This window comes from Serinus canaria, chromosome 18 (assembly GCF_022539315.1).
Source record: "Serinus canaria isolate serCan28SL12 chromosome 18, serCan2020, whole genome shotgun sequence".
NCBI lineage: Eukaryota > Metazoa > Chordata > Aves > Passeriformes > Fringillidae > Serinus > Serinus canaria.
This window is the reverse complement of record NC_066331.1, coordinates 10,716,786-10,735,246: the sequence shown is the minus strand read 5'-3', so window position 1 is coordinate 10,735,246 and position 18,461 is coordinate 10,716,786. Positions and strand designations below refer to the sequence as shown.

Genomic DNA, 18,461 nt, shown 5'->3' with positions numbered 1-18,461 from the left:
GGCTGGGGCACAGCCGGGCTCCTGCCCCGAGCCCCCGGCTCGTCCCGGGCCGGGCAGAGCCGGAGCCTCCGTTCAGCACCCGGGGCCGGGGTACCGGCGGTCGGGTGGGCTCGGGCTGATGCTCCTCGGTACCGGGGCAGGGCAGCGCCCTGAGAGAGGAATTTGGGGTGAATTTGGGCTGCAAACCGCCCCCGATCGACCCCCGGTGATGTCTCAGCCTGGTGTCTGTGGCCAGGAGCCCCCGTGACTGTGCCGGGGTCAGGCTGTGTCCGGGACAGGAGTCGGCCCGAGCGGCTCCGGATCCAGCAGCTCCTGCCCTGAACCAGGCTGAGACCGGCCCACTGCTCCTGCTGGCCTTGGGCAAGCGCCAAACTGAGCTGGAGAGCGAGAGCCAGAGCCGGACCCGGCCCGGGACCCTCCCGATGTGCCACCACGGGCTGTCCCCCGTGTCCCCTCGGCTCAGTGCGAATCCATCCCTGACCCCCAGCAGCCGAGCACAGGCGCGCTACAAGCGTCCCAGGGTTAATGGGTGCGCTAATTGGCGGTGTCGCCGGGCGTGGGTGAGTGCCCAGCAGAGCTCACCCACGCGGGGACAGCTCCCAGCCCCGGCAGGGCTCGGCTCAGCTCTCCGGAGCCCTCTCTCCTCTCTCGGGCGGCTGCCCGAGCCCTGATCGGGGCCGGGAGCTTTGGGAGCGGTGAAAAGCCCCTCACGGTGTGACAAGCTGCCCTGACACCCAGCTGGGCCTGGCCCCACACTTCTCCGGGGCCCGGAGCTGATGGGAGCGGGAGAGGACAAAGCCTGAAACGCTTCCCTTTGCGGGGGAGAGCAAAGACATGCAGCACGTGGCTGTGAGACTCAGAGCGCCCTGAGCCGGGGTGGAACGCTGCTGGTGATCAATAGAAGCTCTTTGTCCCGCAGAGGCGCTCGGCTCCTCCCCGGTCACCATCGTGGTCACGTCCGAGGCTGACACCTGGGACATCGACACCTCCCCGGGCCGGGGCTGCGGGCACTTCGTGGAGTGGGACAAGATGCCGGAGGCGCAGGGGCCGGCGCAGATCCCGCGGGACGTCCTGGGCCGGCCCCCGAAGGAGCTGAAGCGGCTGGCGAGGGAAGGCTGCTGGGCCGGGAGCCACGCGGGCCGGGCCCGGCTCTACCCCCGGCTCATCCAGCGCGTCTCCTGCCGCCTCGTCACCCCCGACGCGCTCGTGTACCGCGACGTGGCCGCCCGGCTCTTCGGGAAGCCCAGCGTGAGCTCGCACCCCCTGCCCGAGTTCCTGGAGGGCTGCCCCGTGCCCACCTACTGCCTCAGCCCGCACGGCGTCACGGCCCTGAAGAAGATCCTGATCTGCGTGGGTGCCCTGTTCCCCGACATCACGCACAGCCCGCTGCTGCCGGCGCTGGCGGCGCTGCTGCTGCACTACAGCGAGGACGAGGCCCAGTGCTTCGAGAGCCTCTCGCGCCTCATCGCCAGCAACGCTCCCCACGCCGCCTACATCGATCAGTCCTTCCTGGCCCACCAGGCCTCCTGCATGACCTTCGGGGACCTGGCCAGCAAGCACTGCCCCGCGGCTCACAAGCTCATAGCCGGCGCCGCCGACAACGTCCTCGAGGTCTACTCGGAGTGGCTGTCGTGGCTCTTCCCCGGGCTGCCCTTTGGCTACGCCGTGCGCGTGCTGGACGTGTTCCTGCTGGAGGGCCAGAAGGTCCTGTACCGCATCGCCCTGGCCCTGCTGAAGCAGTTCAGGCTCTCGGCGGCCCCGGCCGGGCCGCAGGGCTCCGACATCAAGGCCGAGCTGCAGGCTTTTGTCAGGAACATCACCGAGCACGTCACCGTGGACAAACTCCTGGAGAGAGCCTTCGGCATCCGCCTCTTCTCCCGCAAGGAGATCTGGCTGCTCCACATGGCCAACAGGAAGGCCTTGGTGGAGAGGGGCATCACCGTGGTGCAGAGGAGGTGAGGAGAGCTCTGTGCCCCCCAGCTCTGGGGCTGAGCTGCCAAAATGGGAGCTCCTGTGGAGAACCCTCGGGAGAGCTGCAGGAACCTCCCGCAGCTGTGGCTGTGCTGGGCCCTCGCAGCCCCTGGGGGACCCTGTCAGGGGACACGGCACAGCCAGAGTCAGGGGACACGGCACAGCCAGGCTGGGGACCCTGTCAGGGGACACGGCACAGCCAGAGTCAATGACCCCAGTCAGGGGACATGGCACAGCAGAGCTGGGGGTGTTGGCACAGAGCTCACAGTGCACAGGGCAGGGCTGAACCTGCTGCAGGGGCTGTGCCCCAAAAGCAGAGGGCCCCAGCCTGGCCTGATGTCCCTCCCCCCCAGGCCGTCCTTCCACCTGGCTGTGGACATGCAGAAGTTCAGCTCCAGCACTGTCACGGCGCAGGAGATGCGCCTCGTCTGGTCCTGGCTCCCCGAGCGCTTCTCGCTCTTCCCCCCGCTGCTGCTCTTCTCCACCTCTGAGGACGGCTGCAGCCTGCAGAGGTGAAGCCTCACCTGCCCCGGGGCCGGGGGGGCTGGGCAGAGGGGAAACCTGGGCAGGGCTTGGTGCTGGAGGGAGGAGCAGGACGAGTGACCTGGGCTCCATTCGGGGTCCTGAGGGTGGCTTAAGGCAGAGGGCAGAGGCTGGCCCAGATGGCCACCGACACCTGGGCACTGCCCGGGGCACAGGGAGCCCTGTGGCTGTGCCAGGCAGGGATGTCCCCGTGTGCCACTCTGTGCCAGCACGCTGTGAGCGGCCAGGGACAGCCAGCACGCCCTGCCCAGGGCTCCAGCTCCCCCCGAGCCCACCCTTGTCCATCTCTGCAGGTTCTACACGTGCTGTGAAGGCTACGAGCCCACGGTGCTGCTCATCAAAACCACCGAGGGGGAGGTGAGCGTTTCCAGCAGGGCTGGGGAAGGGGATGGGCTGGGTGACCCCACTGGCACTGCTGGGAGCACCCACGGGCTGCGTGGTCCCTGTCCTGCCCTGGCCTGGGTCTGTCCCAGCTCCCAGGGCAGAGCAAAGTGCACCTCGGCCACCAGGACACACCTCAGCCGGGGGTGCTGGGGAACCAGGAGGAGAGGGTGAGGGGGAGAGGGGCCACGAGTGAGACTGATCCGTCCCCTGAGCTCCCTGTGCTCTCTCCCGAGGTGTGTGGGGCCTTTCTCTCCTCCGACTGGGCCGAAAGGAAGAAGAGCGGAGCCACGTCGGGCTTTTTTGGGACAGGGGAGTGCTTTGTGTTCACTGTAAGTCACGCTTTGTGGCCGGCTCTGTCCCTTCGCTGCTGTCCTGCCGGGACACGCCGTCCCTTCCCTGCCCCAGGTCCAGGGCCGGAGCAGCAGCAGCACCTTCCCCCAGGGTGGCGCGGTGCCCCGGGAGTCACCAGGTGTGTCCCGCTGCCCAGGTGCGCCCCGAGGCAGAGAGGTACGAGTGGGTGCTCATCAAGAAGCCGGAGCTGGCCAAGGCCGTGCCGCGCTCCCGGCAGCGCTCGCCTTCCCCCGCTCCCGAATCCCCGCTCGGCTCCTCCCGGGACAGCCGCAGCTCCAGCCCCAACCACCTGGCCGTGCCCTCGCCGCAGGGGAGAGGCCGCCTGTCCCCGTTCCTGGCCATCAGGCACTTCCTGCTGCCCTCCAAAACGGCCTCCATGTTCATGTCCGGCTCCCGGGACGGGATCGTTATCGGTAAGGGGGGGATCGATATCGGTAAGGGGGGGATCGATATCGGTAAGGGGGATCGATATCGGTAAGGGAGGATCGATATCAGTGAGGGGGGGATCCCTATCAGTAAGGGGGATCCCTATCATTAAGGGGGGGATCCCTATCATTAAGGGGCGGGATCCCTATCAGTAAGGGGGATCCCTATCGGCTCCCAGGAGCTCCGGTTGGGGATATCGGGTTAAAGTGCGAGCAGGCGAGGGCAGCTCCCCTTCCCCAGCCCAGGGAGCTCCTCCCGAGAGCCCCAGGGGGCCCCCACAGCCCAAACCCCGCCGGGGTTCGCTGCCCGGGGCGGGAGCGCCCCTGCCCAGCCCTTCCCCCCCTCCGTGCGGGGGCACCGGGGCCGAGGGTGGCACCAGCCCGGGAGGGCCGGCCCGAGCCTGGCTGCTCTTTCAGGCGGAGGGGGAGGCCAAGCGCTGTCCCTGGACGCCAGCCTGCTGCGGGGACACACGGAGCACTGCGAGACCTTCGACAACCCCCCGCTCTGCCAGGAGAACTTCCAGGTGCAGCTCTTGGAGGTGTGGGGCTTTCAAAGAGCCTAGGTGCCCTGGGGACACCCCCGTGTGCCACCCACGGGCACGGGGACCCCTCCCCGTGCTGGCACCCCCGGCCCGGCTGGGGCCACCTGGGCACAGCTCCGCTCCCTGTGGTCCCCTCCGCGGCCAGAATGGAGCAGAGCAGCCTGGATTAGATCAGATCAGACCAGATTGGATCAGATGGCAAAGCCCTGCTGCAGTTTGTGGGTGCAGTGACAGCTCCAGGGGGACCCCACGTTTGGGGCTTAGCCCTTTGCTCTGTCCCCAGCCCAGGGCTGGTGTGGGACTGCAGGGCTGGACACAGAGGAGATCCCTGAATGGGATCACCAGGATGGGCCATTTTAATGTGGAATGGGGAGGTTTGGTGTCAGTGGGCTGGGATCACCAGGATGGGCTGTTTTAATGTGGAATGGGAATGTTTGGTGTTCTCTGTCAGACACAGGGGGGTTGGAGGCCACAGGGAACCTTCTGGCTGCAGCAGGAGAACCTCTCCCACCCCAAACACACTTTCTCAGGTGGGGTCACCTCCCACCCATCCCAGCCCTGCAGCCACTTGGGGCAGGAGCTGTGGCTGCCCCAGGGCTGTGCCAGCGCTGGCAGGAGGGTACAGCAGGAGCAGGAATGGCAGAGCTCCCAGGGGGCTGGGCATGGGCACACCAGGAATGGGGTGTCTGGGCCAGAGCCACCAGGAGGGGGATCAGCAGGAATGAGAAATACCCAGGGGAAGGGAATTCCAGCAGTGGAAAGTGCGACCACCTGCTGAGCTGCTCCTGTGACTGGTCAGGATACACCCAGCAAACAGGGCTGGGATGCCAATTAATAAAAAGTAAACATTAATAAAGCGATGTGATCAGCAATTAGTGGAGGCTGATGTCCTTGTTTGTCAAAGTGTCTAAATAGTGCCAAGCTGTGATGAGCAGGGAGCCTTTTGTGGAACCCCCAGTCCTGCTCGAAGAAATACCTGCAGGAGTCGCTGAGCTCGGGCGGGAGTTGGCGCTGCCCAGCGGGAATGAGCCGGGACAGGGCCCTGGGAACGGGAGCTCCGGGGACCTGAGGCTGGAACTGCGTGAAGAGCTCGGCTTTTAATGTGGCATCTCTGTTTTCCACCCAACCAAGCCTCACGCACGCCCTGCAGGGCGCAGGGGATGGGGAAGCCTCCGGCTCCTCACCTGGCATCCCGAACAGTGAGGAGCTGATGCCATCCCCCGGCGCCGGGAGAAACAGCAGCAGGTTTGCCCAGAGAGAGGGGAGGGCAGCCGGGCACTGCCCTGGGCAGGGCTGTGCCACCCACAGCAGTGCATTGAGTGGAGCTGAGGGCTCTCAGACCCTTCCCAAGGCCTCCCATCCTGATCCTCGTGGGAATTCCCTGCCGGACACCAATTCCCGCTGGGGTTTACATACAGCTGCTCCTCCCGCATGGGCTTCCTGGGGTGGAGAGCCAGTAACAGCAAGGGTGGAAAATCCTGGGCAGACCTGCCGGGATGGGCAGGCAAACGCTGCCCAAGGCTCAGCACCAGGAGCAGCTCCCGCAGCTCTGGGAGCCCCGGGCTGGGTGTGCTCCCTCCCCTGCCTGGCAGCAAAGCTGCCCCCGGGACTCCTGCCTGGCCAAGGCACCCGAGCCCAGGGCACAGCCGGAGCCAGAGCCCAGCCTGAACATCGGGATGGCCCCTGGGGGCAGGAGCAGAGCTGCTGGCTCACACCATGGCTCAGCTGTGCCCACCTCGGTGGGAGGAAGGCTCTCCTGAGGAGCGAGAGGCAGGGCAAGGAGCCTGGCAGAGCCCTATGCCCAGGCTGAGGGGCAGGCATGGGCAGCAGGGCCCAGCAGTCAACCCCCAAACCTGCTGAATGTCTCAAGCAGCTTTGCAGAGCTGGCCAGGGAAGAAAGGAAAAGACTCAGGGAGCTGTCGCTTGTTAGAAACTCTGCTCCCTTTCCTCATCTGCCAGAACTCTTGCAGTAAATCAAAGGATTTTCCCAGCACGGCACTGCGGCTGCCAGACCGAGGCGCTCCACTTGTGCTTTTGTGTCCCCTTCCTCCTCTCCCCTTTGCTTCCCCGCGGCCTTTGCCGGGAATTCAGCCCGGTTTGGTCAGGGGTGCCTCAGCAGCGCCCTCGCAGAGCCCCCTCTGCACTGCTCCCGTCCCTGGCTGGGATGGACTGCACATCCCAGGATTGCATTGTGTGGGATGGACTGCACATCCCATGGACTGCACATCCCAGGATTGCATTGTGTGGGATGGACTGCACATCCCATGGACTGCACATCCCAAGATTGCATTGGGTGGGATGGATTGCACATCCCATGGACTGCACATCCCAGGATTGCATTGGGTGGGATGGACTGCACATCCCAGGATTGCATTGGGTGGGATGGATTGCACATCCCATGGATTGCACATGCCAGGACTGCGTTGTGTGGGATGGACTGCACATCCCAGGACTGCACGCCAATGCTGGGAAATGCAGGTGGGTGCCAAATGCTCTGCCTCTGACATGGTGTTTCCAGCAACAGCAGCGGAATTGTCTCGTTTTGGCTGCAATTCCCGCGGATTTTTCACCTCCTGTGGTTTGGAGGCGTTTGGGAACCCTCCAGGCCCCCGTGGCTGCTCCAGCCCCGGGCAGGGTGAGGGGCTCTGCCCCCAGCACTGCTCCGGAGGATGGGGGCAGGCAGGGAGGGTTGCAGGTCACCGAGGCTGCCCCACAGCTTGGTAGGAAAAGGAAGGATTCGGGGCACAATTCCTGCCCCCTCTGTGCAGCATCCAGGCAGAGTTTGCAGCTCCACAGCCGCAGATGCTCCACAGCTGTCCCGGGAGCAGTGCGTGCTCCTGCATCCCTGTCCAGGGTCCTGCTTGCCCTGCAAGGACAAGGAGCTCCCCTGAGCTCAGGCACAGCTCGAACCTGTCCCCAAGCACCCCCCGTGCCTCCCCCGGGATTGCTGGGGGGATCCGCCCTGCTCTGAACCCGGGGGCTGCAGACAGCAGGCAAAGAGGAGTGGAGGGGCTGTCTGAGGTGACAGCGGTGCCGACGCAGCTGTCCCCGTGCCCGGGCAGCCTGGCCTGGCTGCTCCGACAGGGAGCATCCCTGCTCCATGCACAGCTGCAGGCTGACGGGAAGGAATCCGCCCGCACGTTCCGTGCTGGCAGGAAGCGAATGCATCGGGACGGTGCAGGTAGAAATCCTCACGGAAGGTGGCATCCGCACCCAGGGCCTGCCCCAGCTCTGCGTGCATGAGACAGCCCAGGAAACATTGGCTCAGTGCGGCAGGAAAAGTGCTCAGGTCAGCCCGGGTGAGGCCGTGGTCATGCCCAGGCACTGCCGGCTCCAGGGCTTGGGGAGGGAAACCAGAGAGTCAGGACAGGGCTCGCTGCGGCTCCGGAGGAAAACTCGGAGCTAAACCCCCTCAGCTCAGCTCAGCTCAGCTCAGCTCAGCTCAGCTCAGCTCAGCTCAGCTCAGCTCAGCTCAGCTCAGCTCAGCTCAGCTCAGCCGTGGATCCCCAAAAGCTGTGCAGGGAGGAGAGGCAGGCTGGCTCCAGCCGTGGAGCCCCAAAGGCTGTGCAGGGAGGGGAGGCAGGCTGGCTCCAGCCGTGGAGCCCCAAAAGCTGTGCAGGGAGGAGAGGCAGGCTGGCTCCAGCCGTGGAGCCCCAAAAGCTGTGCAGGGAGGGGAGGCAGGCTGGCTCCAGCCGTCCCTCTGGAAAGCAAAAGCTGCCTGTGAGCGCTGCACCAGCTGTGCTCTACCCCAGCAGAAAAGGGGGTGAACCTGCCTTTATCTGCTTCCCAAATGTAGTCTCGAGCCACTGGATGTGGCAAGACTCGGCTGCAGGGGTCCAGGCAAGGAAAAGACGGAGACTCAACAAGGCAGGACAGTCAATAGAGTCACATCCTCCATCCTGCTCACAAGTGGGATCTTCCTGCCCACCTGCAGACCCCACGTCCTGCTCAGGGCCGCTCACATCCTCCGGGAGGGCTGGGGCAGCCTCCCTGCACTGCCCTTGGAGCTGGGCTTGGCTCCTGGAGCCGCCTCTGAGCTGGGGCTGAGCGGTCAGGGGGGATGGGCACTGCCCAGGCACTGCCAGGCACGTCCCACTGCCCGAGGCCAGGTCTGTGTGATCCCCCGACTGAGCCCGAATGCAGGAACAGCTCCCAGCTGGGAAAAGGCTCTCAGCAGCTCTCAGGGAGACAGGAAACATCTGCATTGTCACAGCTGGTGGGTGCTCTGCAAACACAGGATGTGACCATTAAACAGCCGATATCCCCAGGCCGGTGCCGGGGTGGGCCGTGCTCAGGTAGGAGCTGTGCAGCCCCACCAGCTCTGCTCCAGCTCCTCTCCAGCTCCATCAGCTCTGCTCCCGCTCCATCATTTCCTCTCTAGCTCCTCCCCAGCCCCAGTAGCTCAGGAGCAGCTCTGGGCAAGTTTGGGCTCTGCAGCTGACTCCTTCCACGGGGATGTGGGTGATGATGCACAGGGAGTGGAGGGATGGACAGAGGTCCCCACTGCTCCTGCGTGGGCAGAGACCCCATGACTGGTGTCCCACAGCACTGAGACCCCTGCCCAGGATGCTTTGGGCCACACTGAGACAGCAAAGTCTGCTACAGCCCCCTGGACCTGAAATGATGCATCACAAGAAGCTCTGCACTTGTTTCTTCCTTGGACTTGCTTTCAGTCTGCAAGAGCAGAAAATGATTCCACACCAGGCATCAGCTGCAGCGAATGTCCTTTTTTCCCCCACAGGCTGTCCCTCTGTCTTTAAAGCCATCTGGGAGCCCCTCAGACAGGGAGGTTTGCTTGTGGAACCCCCACAGCAAAGGGGAAATGGGATCAGGGAGGTGAACAGCAAAGCTCAACTGAACTTATCACATTTCAGGCTCTGCTCTCCCAGAACCCCTGCAATGGTTAAAAGAGCTTTGGAAGGGACTGCTCATCTCCTGACAGAGCAAAGCTGATTTCTGCAGCAAGCACAGGCCAAGCTGCCCTGCTGCTCACCTTGCCTTGCTGGGACCAGTGTTTGCATGCCCTGGGCTTCCCCATCCCAGCTCAGGACACTCCCTCAGCCAGCCCAGAGGATGCCCCACATCTGAGCCCCCCAGCCTGGATGTTCTGGCCATGGAGGGAAGGATGTGTGGCACATGCAACTCACCCTCTCCAGAGCTAAATGGAGGCTTCTCAGTGCTAAACTAAATTAACCTTGAAAAATTCATTTCACCAATGACTGCAGCAATTAGCTGCTCTTAATGAGCTGCTTCACTCAGGCTGATGTATGAAGGTCCTGGAGGAAATCAGAATCTGCTGCTCATGGCCCTGACAGCTGATGGCTGATAGGAACTGGCAGCTCTTCCCACCTGCTTCCCAGGGAGGAATTCCCACATTTGTGCCTCGAATTTTCTGCACACAGCCCAATGATCCCAAACTGTGGGTCACATAAGCCCTACACGAGCCCAAAGCTGGCATTTTGCTCTTTGCACTGTTTCCACTTTGGTTGGACCAAAAGTCATCTCTAGAGATGCCTCTGATTCTCTCCCTGGGTCTCCCTTCTTGCTGTGGCCTCAAGCAAACACTATTCAATCTAACGTGGATTTTTTCAAGTGCAACCTCCTCTTGTGAATGGCCTGGACTCAGCACAAAGGCTCTCAATGTTCAGTTTTAAAAGCTATAACCCCATAAACATCTCCTGTAACAAAACCTCAAAACAGCTTAATATTTACTCATTAACCACTGGAAGAACACCAATGTTTTATTTTATTTCCTTTCCCCAGTGCAGTCTACTCAGCTCTGAGAGTTCCCTGCCCTGAGCTCACAGCTGGGATGGTCCCTGTGGAACCCTCGGCACCCAGCAATTCCTGCCAGGCATTCCCTGGGCAGTGCCACTGCACACAGCGGTGGAATTTAGGCAAATCTTTTCCCACTGCAGCATCCCTGGCAGTGTCCATCCACAGGCAGCACTGCAGGGGCAGCAGGGGAGAAAACATCAAACCACTGTCAGGGGCAGCTCCTTTCTGAAATCTCCACAGAGCTGTCACCCACAAACCTGAAAGCAGAGTAACCCAAACAGCACAGGGCAAACCTGGATGGAACTGAGCCTTGGAATCTGCTGCAGTGACCAATTTTTGTGCCAGAAGTGTCAGGGAAACAAGGAAAGCTGGGGCAGGATGTTGTAGGGTTTTGCTGAGCCACACAGAAAAAATGTGTGCAAGGATTTGAAATGTCCCAAGGCAGAATCCAGAATCCAGCCCGGCTGTTTTCCCAAAGCTTTGTCATTTCCTGGGCAGTGTCATTAAAGAGGGATTGAAGTGTTCAGACCCACTCCAAACGGGGTAGATTTTGCAATCCACCCCAGAGCTCTTTCTAAGTATTGCTCGTGCTTGGCAGGCAGAAAAAGCACAAATCCTTCCAGGTCTGTCATTTTCTGCTCAGATCTGCTTTTCAGGAGCTGCTTGCCCACAGCACCACCCCCCAGTACATTCCATCCGTGGCATGGATGGGATGGCTCTGCCAGGGCACAGGAGCAGGCCAAGGGCTCTGGCCATGCCTGGGTTACAGAGGGCAAGTAAATCCTCCTGCTTATTCCAGCCCCCCAGGTGTGCGTGCCCCAGCAGAGCTCCCAGCACATTCTTTGGGATTTAATCATCCTGGGGGTGAGGAGACATTCCCAGGGCAGCGAGGGAGATGGGAAGAGAGGAGGAGAGAGGAAAGGGACAAATTGTTTTGGGTGCCTGCAAGGCCCCAGCTGGGTTATTTATAAGGGCTGAGGTCAGGATCAAACACCCTCAGCTCTGCTGCGTGAGCAAGCAGCTCCAGGGCTCTGAGATCAACCTCCAAATACAGCCTGGACATACAGCCTGCTCCTACAGCCTGCTCCTACAGCCTGCTCCTACAGTGTGGTCATAAAACCATGGCCCCTGGGGCACAGAGCCACCCCCAGCCCGGGATCTGCCCCTCCTGCTCCTGCAAAGGGAGGCAGCGCTGGCTCAGGACAGCTCCCAGTGCCCAGAGCACAGCCCTGCCCAGAGCCATGGGAATTCCACTCCCCAGGTGCTTTCAGCCTGGCTCCCTCCTGGAGGAAGGCACAGGAGATCCCCATCCCTCCCGTCCAGCTGGACCGTGGCTGTTTGTCCATCCCCTGGCTGTGGGAAGGGGCTCCCTGCCCTCCTCCAGGGCTGGGGCTGCCCCTCATCCCCAGCACCACCCCAGCTCCAGGCAGATCCCTCGGTGAATCCTGAGCGCCCAGAACTCCCCCTTCCCACCCTGCAGCCCTTTGCTGTGCCCAGGAGAAGGCAGGTGAGGGTGAGATGGAGCAGAACCAAAGGTTGCATTAACGCTGCTGACGTTTATCAAGGGCTCCCACAGCCAGGCCAGCAAACATCACCCGGGATCTGTGGGAAAAGTGGGATCCTCATGGCAATTCACACTCCAACTGCTGCCTTATCTCCTGCAAGCCTTATCTCATGCGAGCTGGAGCTATTTTCCTTTCAACCCAGTAAAAATGTGTCAGTTTTATATTTATGTATTAGGCCACAATCCCATGGGAAATTAATTTGCCCAAGAGCAGAAATGCTGTCATCGCAGGCATCAGTCAGTCTGGGAATGGGGATCTCCAGACCAGGCCCAGAAATCAGGGAAATGGCTTAAAATAATAACCACAGGAGGATGTGGGAGACTGAGCAAATTACAGCAGCTCCTTCCTGACTGCAAATGCATTTGAGGCATTTTGTGGTGGATACACGAATGTAGAGCCAGGGCCTCAGTGTAACCCCCATCCCTGGGGTTCCCCAGGAGGGGAAGGGTCTCACCCACACAAACCAGGGGATGGGGAGGGAGGGTCCCCATTCTGTCCCTGAATCTTCTGGATGTCCCCACAGACCCCAGGAAGGTACTGGGGGTCCTGGGCATCACCACATCCCCCACCAGCTGTGCCACAGCAGCTCTCGGTGCCTGCAGTGCCCCAGGGAGCCTCATCCCACCCCTCATTGGGGCTCCCACCACAGTCCAGGCAGGTCTGGGAGCCAGAGGGACCCCATGGCCTCACTGGGACCGGTGGGTGGAGGGGACAGAGACCCCTTCCCTTAGGGGCAGCTCCCTGTGGCACTGGCGCTGCCTTTCTCTGCTTCCCAGCTTTGCAGATAAATGGCACTTCCTTCAAATCCACGGGCTTCCTTTGGGCCTCAAAACATTCATTTAAGCCTCAAAGTGTTCATTTAAGTCTCAAAAGGTTCCTGGGAACTCTTGTCCTCCCCTTGCTGCCCTGGCCATGCAGAGCACACGGGCTGGGCTGGGCTCGGGCTCTATTATCTCTCCCCTTAATAACACACCCGGGCCCTCCAGGTCCCATGAACAAGCCCTGTTTTCTCATGGAGACACTCCCACCATTGAAAGCACTCAGGCTGGGCTGGCAGGATCCTGATTTACAGCCAAAAACACCAAAGCCACGCCAGCCTCTTCTTCTCACCATTTTTTTCCCTGAAGAGCAAAGCCAGTGTGGGCAGTGAAGGGATGGATGCCCAGGGAGCTGGGATGGGCTGGGGGGGCTGTGCAGATAAGGGGGCTCTGGGGGCCCTGAGCTGCAGATAAGGGGGCTCTGGGGGCCCTGAGCTGCAGTTTCACACGGGGAGGGAGCCTGGCAGGAGCACAAGGCTGGAGCAAAGCTGGGAAGCACAACCCTGAGTGAGCAGCTCCAGGGCTGACGTCAGGGCAGCCCTGGCTCTGGCTCCCTCAGCTCATACCTAATTTTCCCATATAAGGCCAAGGAGAGAAATAACTCTCCTGGCAAGCAGATCAATAAAAACAGATGATGGGCTCACAATTAGAGATTAAGCACATACCAATCCAGAACAAACAGGCCATAAATCATACGTGAAGGAGGGTATTTATAGTTTAGATCACATTCCTTAATTAATTCAAAATGGCCCAGAAAAGAAAATAATACCAAACTGCTCTTTTTCTGCTTTGCTCCTGCCTTGCTTTTCCAGAGCTGCATTCTTTCCTTGGGGGTGCTGGGGCAGCCACAGGACAGAGTGAGGGATGCTCTGGGAGCAGGGCTGGGATCTGGGAATTGTTGTGCAGCAGAACTGGAGGAGCAGCCGGGCTCTGGGGGGGTGCAGGGCGAGGGCTGGGGCACAGCTGAGCCTGGATTTGTCTGCACACTCCTGGGGTGCTGGTTTGTGCCCCCCATAGCACATCACCCGTGCCAGGGTGGGAGCAAGGAGTCCTGAGATGAGGGTGGGGGATTCCCACGTGTGACAATCAGCAGAGTCCTGCCAACAGGGCACTGGCTGCTGGAGGAGCCAGTCAGAGCCTGGAGCTGCCCATGGGGCTGGGCATGTTCCCTGTGCTGCCCCATGCTCCTGTCAGACAGACAGACAGACAGACAGACAGGAATACCAAACGTGTCCCATCACCAGGAACTGTGAGTCCCCCATGCTCTGGGGGTGGCTGTCCCCTTGCTCCAGGCAGCAGCAGCTCCTATCTGGCTGCTTTCATCTGCTGTGAAATCACTGCAGGAATTCTCCTCTAGCACTTACTCATCCTCCTCCTCCCTCCCAGAAAAAAAAAAAAAAAAAAAAAAGCTGTTTTGTCAGTAAATGTGATAAAAATCTGCCCTTCATGTAGATTCAAGGTGAAGTTCATAAAAATATTTACACAATCCTCACGATAGTGCACTCACCAGGGTTTTTGCGGTGTCCTGATTGCAGCAGGTGCCCCTGGAGCATCACCTCATCCCAGGGGAACAAATCCTGAGCTGGTCTCTGGTGCCCTGGTGCCCAGGGGTGTCACAGCACATGCCACAGCTGAGACAGCCATGATAGCAGAGCGTCACCCTGCAATTTCAGAACACTTCAACCCATACAGAGCAGCACCACATCACTTCAGAAGGCTACAATAGCTGCACTTCTCACTCTTTAGCCCAGGCCTTTATAGCCCTGATGTTCATGCATTGCACCTCTGTGCCCTCTGTACACCCATGGAACCCTTGTACACCCGTGGAATCCTTGTACACCCATGGAACCCCTGTACACCTATGGAGGCTTTGTACACCCATGGAGCTTTGTACACCCATGGAAGTTTGTACATCCCTGGAAGTTTTGTCCACCCATGGAAGCTTTGTACTTTGATGGAACTCCTGTACACCCATGGAAGATTTGTACACCCATGGAAGATTTGTGCACCTGTGGAGCTGGGGCTGGGAGGGAGAGCTCTCACTCACCTGGCTGGGCTGGAGCAGTTAAAGGCCAGGCAGGTTCCAACTTGCAGCCCTGCCTAGCACTGGACAGGACAGAGCCTGCTGGACCCTGCTGTGCCCAGCCTGGGGCCGGGGGCCCCACGAGGCCCTGGACCTGCTCCTGCACACCCCAGAGCCAGAGGCTCCCTTGCCCACCTTACCCAGGGGTGTGGGTACCCTGCAGTGGCACCTGGCTGGGAGTGGAGCTGGGCAGTGTCCCCTGACAGTGTCCCCTGGCAGTGCCTGCCTGTCCTCCCTCTGCTCACTCTGACAGACAGAAGTGATGGCAGAGCCATGTCCTGCCCAGGGGGGCTGGCAGGGAGCCCTCCCCATCCTTCTCAGGGCCTGTGCACCACAGCCATATCCCCCAGGCTGCCAGGGGGTACCCAAGGACCTGCTTGTCCCCTCCAGGCCACCAGCCCTCCTGGGGTCCAGCAGCTCCATCCCTCCCACCCTATCCCACTGCAGCCAGCAGCTCCCAGTGCATCACAGCTCACCCCCCCCAGACCTCCCGCTGTCCATCCCACCCCCTCCCACCCAAACACCCCTCAGATCGTGTTCATGCCTTCCTGGATGAAACCTGACCTGCTGCTCCCCTCCTCTCAGCTTTGCAGAAGGGGTTTGGTGATTTCCTAGGCCCCCACCCAGAGCAGTGAGCAAGGGTGGCTCCTGCAGCACCCTCCAGAGGGACATCACCGTGTGCAGGTAGATGTGACCAGACATTTCCCAGAAGCTGTGGCAGACCCTGACTGAGGTTGGACCAGCACCTTCTTTGCCTTTGCTGACACTCACACACCTCACCCTGCCCTGGCACCAGCTCTGGCACCTCCCTGGCAGCTCCCTCAGGGCTGATTTCACCACGGGGCTCCTCAGCTTGCTCCCGTTTATGGAGCTGTGGCAATGAAGATTATATTCTGCATTTCCACTGTTCACTACTGAGCTACACCAGCCCTGAGTGTGCGCCAGCCCTGCGTGGCCAGGTGAGGCACCTCCACCCTCAGTGCTTTGCATCCTCCAGCTCTGCTGGGTCTGGGAGAGAGTTCTGGAAAGCTGAGAATCACGATCTAGAACAAGGCCATCGTTTTTTGTTTTGTTTTGTTTTGCTTTGTTGTTTTGTTGGGGTTTTTTCAGGCACTATAAAGAAACCTGTGCTACTTTGCTCCGGGAGATAAGCTTTTCCTGCACCATTGTTCCAGGCTGTTTTCCTTGATGTGCTCTATTTTTGGCACATGCAAGGATCCCTAATGTCCTTCCCGATCTCTGCACTTGCTGGAGTTCAGTTTAAAATATTTCTGGCCTTTATCTTAGATTTTCCAGTGCTGAAGCAACACCATCTCTCCTCTAGACCATATTTTTGTCCCATGAATCACCAAGCTTTAGACAAGCCCCCAGTGGGTAGAAAGAGCCCCAGTACAGAGGCAGCAGTGCTGGAGCAGTGGTCCAGCAGCTCCCTGAGCCTCCCCAGCAGTAGCTCTGGCACTCTCTGCATCCTGCCCGAGCCCAGACAGTGTTTCTGATCCAGCAGAGCAGCACTAGCTCAGGCTCTGGACTTTGCTCCCACACACTTTTATCAAATGCTCCAGGAGTGCATTTGGAGCCTCTAAATCTTCTCCTATTAACAGCCCATTTGCAGATGGAAAAGGTATTTCAGCAGTCCTGAGGGGGCAGTTTGTCAAGCAGGTTTCACTGATATTGGCTCTCTGTGAATAAAGACATGAAACGTTCATGCTGCTTTCTCCTTCCCTGGGGATTCCTGTGCTCCAGCACAGGCTGGGCCAAGGGGGCAAGCAGGACCTTTGGGCACTGTCCTGGCTCTCACTGACCACCAGCTCCAGGGGCATTTGCTCAGCCAGGCCATGGATATCACTGTCCTGGCTCTCACTGACCACCAGCTCCAGGGGCATTTGCTCAGCCAGACCATGGATATCACGGTCCTGGCTCTCACTGACCACCAGCTCCAGGGGCATTTGCTCAGCCAGGCTATGGATATCACTGTCCTGGCTCTCACTGACCACCAGCTCCTGGGAGATTTGCTGCCCGTTGCAGGAGAACACCAGGGAAGTCCATGGGGAAATTCCCACTGGAGAGTGAAAGGGGGTCCCAGCTCCCACAGGCTGGCACACAGGAGGTCTCTGTGGTGTCCCCTCCCTCTGTGGTGTCCCCTCCCCTGTTCCTTGGAAGCTCTAACCTTGTCTCCTGAGAGGAGATGCCCAGTGCCCTCTGTGGGCAGGCTGAGCTCGCTGCTGTGGCACTGAGCTGCCACACTGGGGACACCCAGCCCTGCTGGCATCACCGGGGCTGCTGCCCGTCCCTGCCCTTTCAGCCCTTCCTGCACCACCTGCCCAGTCATGCACATTGTTTCCATCATGGGTGGTTTATTTGTTGCCTTTGGTTCTGTTTTCAGGCCCAACCCTGCAGCCTGAGCCACCATCCCAGCAGCACCACAGGATGCTGGGCTGGAATAGCAAAGCTCCCAAAGGCCAGTGCCCATCTGCAGGGCTGACCTGAGCAGGACGCTGGAGCGGTGAGAGGGGCTGAGAGCAGAGGGACAAGGACAGCACTGTGCAAACCCCAGCCATAGGAACACTTGCAGGAACTCCCTTTCCCTGCCCAGGGTTGCTAATCTCATCCTGGCACAGCCTCCAGCCCCCAGCTCTTCACAAAGGCCACCCACTGCCCAGGAAGGCCAGGAAGGCCCATCACATCCCACACTGGCTCTTTGTTCAGGAAGAGTTTCAGCTCCTGGAAGAAAGGAGTCGCCTCCTTCTTAGTGAATTCAGCTCAACAAGCTTGGACAAAGCAGCAGGGTTTGCCCATGGGGCCATTCAGCAGGATCTGGGATTTATCCTGTTCTTCCTGTCCCATGCTGGGTGCTGGTCCCCAGCAATGCTCCAAGAGCTCCATGGTGGCTGCCCCGAGGCAGGGGCAGAACCTGCAGAGGGATTTTATCCCTTCGCCCTTTCCCCAGCTCTGTGCAGACACCCATCACCCCCCTTCTCTGCTGCTCCAGAGAAGCAGAAAATGAGCCCCAGGAGGCTGAAGTGACCTGTCCGTGCTCACACTGGAACGGGTCCAGCCAGACCTGCAATATGGGAATCATGGGGTGTCCTCACTCTGTATGTTGGAGATGAAATGTCAGGATTTTGCCCCAATGCCCAAAGGCTTTCCAGTAACGGAGCAGCCCTAATGAGGCAGGCAGCAGCAATCCAGTTGGTGTTCAAGCCAGAGAGCTCTCTGAAATCACTGCCATTGCTTCCAGATATTTTTCTTGCTGATCCTGTACTTGTTTCAGAGCTCCCAGGGTGCACCTGTAACGAGTGAAGTGCACTAATTACTGACCTGAAACTGGTTGTGTTTAGGATCCCGAATTCATGCTGCAGGGCCCTTTCAAGTTAACTGTAACAGCCTCAATTAATCCTTTATTTGTGGAGAGTCAGCCTGGTGGAAACAAACAGAGGAGAGGAGGAGCTGGGACACTTGGGTTTGGTTCTTTGTTCTCACCTCTGTCACTGACCCTTTACATGACTTGGCAGAAGAAGCAAGGCCTGACAGAGGAGATTCCAAGGAGATCTGCATCCAGCTCCTGGCTTTGTTGCACATGCCCTGGGTCAAGTAAGGAGCCTCCTTAAACCCAAACCCTCCAGCAGCATTTCCATGTTTGGGTTGATCAGAGAATCACGTCATCATTAGGATGGAAGAGACCTCTGAGATCACCAAGTCCAGCCTGTGACCCATCACCACCTCATGCCCAGAGCAGGCACTGAGTGCTAATCCTGTCACCTCCTGAGCACCTCTGGGGCTCACGGATCTCTCTTCTCAGGGATGAGGCCAATCTCTGCCTTCCTGGCATTAGGGCAGACAGGGTTTGGCCATCCAGCACAGGGCCTGAGGAGCTCTGCTGCCCTTTGGGGAAGCATCCCACGTGAGCCCTGGGCAGCAGAGCAGATCTGAGCACTGAGGCCTTCCAGGACTGCCATGCACGGCACAACGTGGGCTGGGACATCCCAGTGGATGTCCCTGGT

At 59.9% G+C, this 18,461-nt stretch overlaps 1 protein-coding gene across 2 annotated transcripts; it reads left to right on the top strand.

Annotated features, from left to right (window-relative positions):
• The first annotated feature begins 122 nt into the window (after positions 1 to 122).
• Positions 123 to 5,091, top strand: LOC103820018 (TBC1 domain family member 24-like). Of its 2 annotated transcripts, none has more exons than XM_050981548.1 (6): positions 123 to 1,955; positions 2,325 to 2,483; positions 2,808 to 2,871; positions 3,132 to 3,227; positions 3,386 to 3,662; positions 4,092 to 5,091. In XM_050981548.1, the coding sequence occupies exons 1-6, from the start codon at positions 1,030 to 1,032 to the stop codon at positions 4,235 to 4,237; spliced, it is 1,668 nt and encodes a 555-aa protein (XP_050837505.1). In that variant the 5' UTR covers positions 123 to 1,029; the 3' UTR covers positions 4,238 to 5,091. The 2 variants fall into 2 exon arrangements, with proteins under 2 accessions (XP_050837505.1, XP_050837506.1); XM_050981549.1 differs by having other exon boundaries at positions 2,286 to 2,483.
• The last annotated feature ends 13,370 nt before the right edge of the window (positions 5,092 to 18,461 follow it).